This window comes from Miscanthus floridulus, chromosome 13 (assembly GCF_019320115.1).
Source record: "Miscanthus floridulus cultivar M001 chromosome 13, ASM1932011v1, whole genome shotgun sequence".
In the NCBI taxonomy this organism is placed as follows: domain Eukaryota; kingdom Viridiplantae; phylum Streptophyta; class Magnoliopsida; order Poales; family Poaceae; genus Miscanthus; species Miscanthus floridulus.
The window spans coordinates 64189899-64197428 of NC_089592.1; the positions used below are offsets into that span (position 1 = coordinate 64189899).

General features: G+C 44.4%; 1 protein-coding gene across 2 annotated transcripts; it reads right to left on the minus strand.

Annotated features, from left to right (window-relative positions):
* Positions 1–376: 376 nt before the first annotated feature.
* LOC136500566 (omega-6 fatty acid desaturase, chloroplastic-like) lies at positions 377–5064 on the minus strand. Of its 2 annotated transcripts, XM_066495941.1 has the most exons (11): positions 4858–5064; positions 4654–4721; positions 4233–4296; positions 3819–3998; positions 3600–3743; positions 3345–3493; positions 2690–2812; positions 2424–2601; positions 1534–1652; positions 899–1013; positions 377–821 (listed from the first exon to the last, which is right to left on the minus strand). In XM_066495941.1, the coding sequence occupies exons 1-11, from the start codon at positions 4912–4914 to the stop codon at positions 660–662; spliced, it is 1359 nt and encodes a 452-aa protein (XP_066352038.1). In that variant the 5' UTR covers positions 4915–5064; the 3' UTR covers positions 377–659. The 2 variants fall into 2 exon arrangements, with proteins under 2 accessions (XP_066352038.1, XP_066352037.1); XM_066495940.1 differs by lacking the exons at positions 4233–4296; positions 4858–5064 and having other exon boundaries at positions 647–808; positions 3819–3983; positions 4670–4718.
* Between the last annotated feature and the right edge of the window lie 2466 nt (positions 5065–7530).

Consider the following 7530-nt stretch of genomic DNA (forward strand, 5'->3'; position numbering starts at 1 on the left):
TGGCATAGGTGGCGGTGGCAAATAGGGCGGGTGGGCGACGCGTGGAGGTCGCCGGTGTGCTCACCGACGGCGTGGACCTCGGTGGCGCAGAGGATAGGTGGGGAGTCGTGATGGACGAGGCGGAGTGGGGAGTCGTGGGGTGCAGACCGAAGGTTGGTGGGGATCAGCTGGGAGCAAAGCACGATGGCGAGGAAGATATGTGGGTGGATGCAGCGACGCGAGAAGCAAGCAGGGAAAGGAGGATATGCAAGGGTCCGAAGAACGGGGAGTGGAGATTTTTTTTTATTAAATCGGGAGTGGGGAGTTAGCGGTGGATGATGCATCCGACGGAAAGATAACCGTCCGGACGCCCTAATCCTAGCGTTTCCGTTTTCTATTTCCTGAAAATACAAATATTTTGTCTATTTCCTGAAATACAAATATCTTCCATTTTCTACAAGCGTATCATGTCTTTGTCTATTTCCTGAAATACAAATATTTTCGTACAAATACTTGCTTTCCTATTGCACAAATACTAGTGTAACATGGAGTATTTTAGTCAAAATTTTGGGATATGCATAATTGCTGTTAGGAAGTGTCGTCTCTCTAAGCCACTGAAACTGCGACTGTCCGCCTGTGCCGACAGTACTCTCAACTAGTCAACAGTTGTGATGATGGCATCATGCGTAATCTGGCATGAACTTCCTAAGGAATTTGATTGGTTGGGATTCCTCCAGCACGAGCTCATCGAACGGAACGTAGTATCTCTCCTTGTCGTACACATGGCATCTAGTCAGTATCGTCTTCATCAATCGCCAATTCCAGTTGGCTTCATTGACATACGGCAACATGAGAAAAGAAGTTAGTTTGTAAAGAACCAGAGAAATAAATGCGCCAAAGTAGGAGGATTTCAAATCACCTTGCCCCAGCTCTGTTTGATGGAGTCATAAGCAGCACGAAGGTTATAACTTGGGATTCTTGGAGAAATATGGTGTGGGACATGCACATTTATGTCATGGCAAAGGATCTCTATCCTGCAAAAGTCCATTACTCATGAAATTCAATTGAAGAGGCAACATGTTCCCATGATAATTTCACTAGAGATTGATCTGCTAGTACAAAATTGGCACTTTAAGCCAACATGAATCCTTATCCCAAAATATCCAAACAGCATTCCATATTTGTTGCTCAAACTTCAATGAAATATTGTCCTGTGACTAATTCTAAACTAGGACAACACACAATTGTACAATTGAATAATTTTGTTAAATAAAATAGAGTTGATGGTCTACATGTTTTTTTTGGCACATGCTACCAAATATGATCTTAATTTTTGGTAAAGTATCTTAAATTTTGAAGGTGAGATGAAACAGCAAATTATGATCAGTGCCATTCCTGTTGGCAACAGTTTCAAACTTCAGTGACTTCCTGTGCAACAAGAATCATAATAGAAACTTTTTAAAGTCACTAACGTTGTTATCTCAATAAGAGTCACATATGTCCAGCAGATAAACTTTGTTCTTAGTGTGAGTGCAATGTAATATAAAAGCATACCATTGAGGATAGTTACAATGAACTGTGCCATTTAATTGAGCTTGTGCAGCATTCCATTCTTCAGATGACTTGAATGGTATATGAGGGGCTGTGTGATGTACCATTGTAAAAGTGCTCATCTGAAGAGGATCATTTCAAAAAATAAGTAGAATACACTTTCAGTATACAAAGCATTAGATAATGGAGATATTTTACAGTTTTGAACACAGATTATCATCCTTTTGGCTTTGCATATTTTGCTCTGTCAAACCAGCTAAATGCAGGATATCATACTAAGATCGGGTTTACCGCTGGGATTTAATGAATCCAACCTACGTTCTGATAAACTTTTCAATAAGGGGTTTACCAAATGTCATGAAATGAGCTGCTGGCAAAGTCATGTGAGCAGGAACCAGTCTGTTGCTACTTGCTAGTTTCTGAATACAGTAAAGAGGCTCTAATAGTAATATCAAACAAAGTACATATTAGATAATGGCATTTCGATCTGAATATCGCAAGGAAATGCAATGGCTGCTAGAGTATACCCATTTGCCTTTAAACCTTCACAAAATCTTTGATGAAAGGTTGTGCAAACGGGCACCTCTTTCTGGAGCATCTGATCGACTCCCTGGGTCAGTAATTTACAGCAGTTAAGCATGAATTATTGAACTAACATGATGTATCTACTCAAATTTTATAAAAAAAAGTATAATAGAGTCCAAGAACATGACAAAAAAATGCCATGGACTTGGACGCCATGTAGATTTCAATAAATGAATGTGACAGGAAATAAGAAATGTTAAATATTATAAACACTTAAATAGAGTAAGAGCATGATAGTAATAATAATTATCATGGACTTGGACACTATGTGCATTTCAACAATGATGGTGGAAAATAAGAAATGTTACCCAAAAATGATAAACCATCCATGGCATGAACCAGAACTTGAACCATCCAGCTAGTCCTGATTTGAGAATGATCAAAGGCCATCCAATCGCCATGAATGCAAACACGCATGCTAAACTTATCTTAACCCTTGGAACTTCATTTGATCTGAATTTTTTTAGATCAAAGTGCCAAATCAACCTGACCAACAGGTGAGCAATAGTTAGCAGAAATACTATATCATGGGGCAGTTCGTCCAGCAATACAGAAATAGTTGAAAAAGAAATACCAGTGAGCAATAGACATCCATGGCCTGATAGGGCCATAGCCAAAAATAATTGCCTTCCTTAGAAAAGGTGATGATCCAATTTCCTTTTGCCGAACAGGTTGCCATGCTGTATCTTCTATCAACCTGGACATTGTGCAAAAGGTAAATGTTCCAAATGCAAATTAGGACATGATTGGCTTTTGGGAATATTCAAGGCCTTTCAGGTTATGACTTCATCCATATTGAAAGATTATACAAATACTATAAAAGTTTTCTAAGTTATGCTGTGATTAAAGAATTTGCAGTATATCTGTTATCTGTGCTCATTGAATATTAGAAAACCAGTATAAGCATGCTAGATCAGGAATGTAAATGTTAGCTATGATGTTGCTCAACTGACATTCCATAGAATTTGTTGAAATCAATATAAAAATTTCAGCGGAAGTTTGAAAACTGAAAAACAAAATTAAATACATGTGAAGGGCAATAATAAAACTAGAACAGGCAATAGAGATGTTGTGTGAATAAGTGCACAATGGGGTGAATTCTCATTGCAATGCAATGCATGAAGGCAAAACATCTGGAAGAGAAGTGGAAATTATACTACTTGGACCTCAAAGTGCATTTTTGGAGTCAAAATCATTGGAGATTGATGTACAAGGAGGTATGTACATACATGTTTGTCTTCGCATGATGTCGGTCATGCTTAAATCTCCACGGTTCATAAGGATATATCAATGGCATAAAAGCCAAGGTTCCAACATCTTCAACCAACTTATTCCTTGAAAATGATTTATGAGCACAATCATGACCTATCACAAAAAACTTTACAAAAACATCAATTAGAGTGTGAAGAAGCCACAGAGATAAAAACACAAGCCTGTGCAGGCAAATTCACACATGAGTTTAGAGAGCAAGGGAGGGAGCTAACCCCAGTCACTGCTGTGCCTGTCCAAGCCCAAGCCAAGGGAAGAAGATACCATGGAGACTTTGCAATGAAAAATAAACCCAATGCATAAGAAGTAACTGATATCAAAACTGATGTCCAAGCCTTTACATCGTTGATTTCAAATACCTAGCAATAGAAAAAATTACGTTAGAATTTGTGACATCGGAACACCAAAAGCAAACTGGTGTTGACAGTTGGCACCTCTTTAGGTAGAGTATCCATGACATCTTTAAGAGTAATGTTATCTGGTAGTTCATCTCCAATTTGTGTGAACCCATAATCTTCAGCCATTTGCTTCCTTTCCCCCTCATCATCTACTAGTGGTGATGTAACTGGAAGTACAGCTGCTTGCAAGCCTCCTCTTTGCTTCAATGGTAAGGTCTTGTTTAGTTGGCGATTTTTTTTTGGGAAATGGTACTGTAGCACTTTCGTTGTTATTTGGCAATTAGTGTCCAATCATAGTCTAATTAGGCTTAAAAGATTCGTCTCGTGAATTTCGTCTAAATTGTGTAATTAGTTTTATTTTTTATTTATATTTAATGCTTCATGCATGCGTCCAAAGATTCGATGTGACGGGGAATCTTGAAAAATTTTGCAAAATTTTGGGAACTAAACTGGGTATAAGAATTGGTGGTAGCTTCTTCTGTTATATACAACATCGCTCTTCACAAAAAAAAAACTGACGAAGACAAAAATGTCACACCAGCGTAGTGAAAGCTGCTAGATAAAAATGAAGCTGATAGGTGATAGCGAATTCTTATTAGGATAAACTTCAATGACCTAGTTAGCGCTTTCTATGGTATAATTTATCAGGCTGCAAAGTCTAATAATCCATCCTGTCTTAACACAATACCTGGTCAGGATGCACATAACAATTTTATGTATTTACATTAGCAGGAACTTTAGAATTGTGAAGATAAAAACCAACAGGTTACAAGCATCCAGTTCTGCACCACTCAAAGACCTACATTTTGACCAAGAACCACTAATCCAGTCGACCATACTACAGGACCCACAAATCAGTCCTAGCAATTACGCGAGCAGAAGCGTACCTGCGGGAGCTCCAGCGGCTGTTCTCCGAGGCAGCGATCTCTTGGCCGGCACCTGAACATCAACAACCAAAGCCAGGTAAGCGCATCGGAGGAGTTAGAGCGAGCATGTGTCGGGCATTGCAGCGTGGGCCCAAAGCACGCATTTTGAACAATTAACATGTATGCGAGACAGCGGAGCGTCCTCCTACCCGCAAGGAGGGCAGCTGCAGCACGGAGCCGGCGGAGACGCCGCTCGCCGTCGCCATCCCCCTCTCGTGGCGGCGAGGGCGAGGCGGCGACTGGCTGGCGAGAGCTGCGGGCACCGGTTTGGATGGACGGGGTGCGGGCGGCTTTGGCTGAGAGGCTGAGAGGAGGGCGGGCGCCGCGGGCCGCTGAGATGGGACCGATCGGCTCGGTCCAGCTGCTCTGCGGGCCTGCCGCTGCGCCACAGCCACTGGGGTGCCGGGGCTGCTTTCAACTTGTGGACGGGAGCCGCTACCCAGGCGCAGGCGCAGGCGCAGGCGCTGTGAGGAAAAGGACAGTGCGAAGACAGTGGGTTCGGTTGGTGGGTCCCGGAGGTCAGCGTTTGGAATACAGAAGTGTGTTTACCACCGTACGTAAGGCCCATGTTGTCGGCGGGTCTGCCGTGACGGGTGGGCCGCCGGGTGGGGGAGGGCCGCGTGCGCCTCTTCAGCCTGCCCGCACCTGACCAGAGTGTGACGGGCCTAGAGATGGACCGGGGAATGGGAACGCGTGAGGGCCTGCTACTGCATAAAAGGCCCAAAATGTTCAAGTTGGGCCTAGAGCTGTCAAAAAAGCCTTCCTCGAAGCGGAATTCTAAAGGCAAAAAAATCCAATTTACTCTCACCCAACTATGCTAGTTGTACCCTAAAAAAACTATGCAGGTTGTTCACTACAAAAACAGTTTTTTTAACCCTCTTTATTTTTTAAAATTGTTTGTTCTTACACTTTGGGTAGTCTTAATGATGATTTTGCTGATGTGACATCAAGTCAGTGAGGGTAAATCGGACCAAGCTAAAAGTCCAGAGAGTTAAATTAGACTAGAAGTTTTTTAAATCCAAAAAATCATTAAAAAAAAGTGCAGGATTTTTTTAGGAGAACCCCTAGCTTAATTGTCCAGGTAGTCTTAATTGTTTTTTTAAATCCGTGGTGTCCCATGCTAAATTAAAGTATATACGATGGACCCAGCCAACCAACCAGGAACATGAAAACGCAATAAATGTGCAGGATTTTTTTAGGAGAACCCCTAGCCTGCCTGTAGGATTTTTTTTTTTTGCCATTAAAAAGTTGTGTTTCAAATTTAGATGGCGCAGCTTGTACAGCGTTTCACTATTTTCCAGCTGCTGTCGCTACAGTAGATTTCTGTAGTATCCCCTGCGGTTGCAACTTATTGCAAATCACAGCTCCAGATTCTGATATCGGCTTAAGGTACATCATATTTGTCGCCACGTACGAAGAAATGGATTCCTGGACCCCACTATGATGTGGAGTACTTTTTTTTTACTACTGCATACCCCCGTCTGACCTCAGAATTACTGTGCAGGCCCGTTAGCCTTTCAGAAGAAAGATCACTAGCCGCTAATCCAGCAGCTTTTCCTTCATCAGTGCCGCCAGTAGCCGATTCCTTATTTGATACAGACATACCCGGTGACCAGAATGACGGCACGAGAGTGCAAAGGGCGTGCAGGTGAAGGACCGCGCCGCGACGTCGGCCCCCGCGGGGGGCGACACTGCGCCACGCAAAAGGACACGACGTGGCGAATATCACGTCAGGTCCCGACTCCGACGCTCTCAGCGCACGGCTCAGCCCTTGGCGCGCGGTAGGGGGAACGCGACGAAACCGCCGGGCCGGGGGCGCCCACCTCCCGTCTAGCTAGGTGTACACCCGGCAGGCCTGCCCACCGCTCCGCTCGAGCGTGGGGTCGCACGGGCGCAGCGACCGCCTGTCCGCCTCGACACTTGTCACCGGCCTAGCATGTCGATGTCGATGTCGACTGGATTGAATCCGCGGCAGAAACTGCTGGCTCCATCGAGTACTACTACCCTGCTCCCTGCTGCCGCTAGAGATGTTGGTAAAAATGGTAGGCTATCTAGGATGTGCGGGAAGTGTGGTGCGCGGCACACGGCGAGCGCGTGTGCGTGCGCTCGGCGCTCCGATCCCTCGCTGTGACGACGTCCCACTCCCGCGGCCGAGCCGCCGAGTGCTCGCACCCTCGCATCATCTCCGGCCGACTTGTCGCCCCTCTCTCTGTCGTGGGCCGACCCGTCTCGCTTTCACGGCTCCATGATTCATCGACCTGTGGTTAATTGTGCTGGCACCAGGTAGGGAGGGGATGCAAATAATCCCAGCTAGCCTCGTCGCGTTTTGCACGTGACGACGCGCATACGCACGCGTAAAAATGGAGCCTCTTCCACTTTATCATCAGTTGAGTGATCCAACACGACTTTTGATTAACTGGTTATTTTTTTTCTCTAATGATGTGTATTTTTTTTTCAAAAATGTGAAAGAACGTGCTACTACTCTTCCCGGTGCTAATTGATGAAATGCTAGGCATCATCGGACCTTTTGTTGGAATATATAGCTAGCTAGCTGCAGTACGTGTAGATAGGCGCAGGCGTTCTACCGACGTGGGGCTGTGGCAGACGTGTGCTCTGCCGTTTGTTCGAAGCAAAGCTTTTGACGTGTCGAATTAGCACGATGTAGGGAGTCAATCGTAGTACAGAGTACAGACTCTCATTCTCAGCAATTTCCCGCAGACTGCACACGCATCGCTTTGTTGAGCTAGAAGAACCAACCCAACGCAATTTCTTCATAGACAGCCATATTCGTGTTCAGGAACTCGAGCTCAATGACGGCATTC

What these genes read in the sequence shown, in the direction of transcription:
- LOC136500566 (XM_066495941.1), bottom strand. Translation starts at nt 4,914, where the DNA reads ATGGCGACGGCGAGCGGCGTCTCCGCCGGCTCCGTGCTGCAGCTGCCC. An exon ending in TGGATGTCTATTGCTCACTG is followed by an intron (nt 2,602 to 2,689) that starts GTATTTCTTTTT and finishes CCTGTTGGTCAG; the next exon opens with GTTGATTTGGCACTTTGATC. An exon ending in CATTGTAACTATCCTCAATG is followed by an intron (nt 1,014 to 1,533) that starts GTATGCTTTTAT and finishes GGACTTTTGCAG; the next exon opens with GATAGAGATCCTTTGCCATG.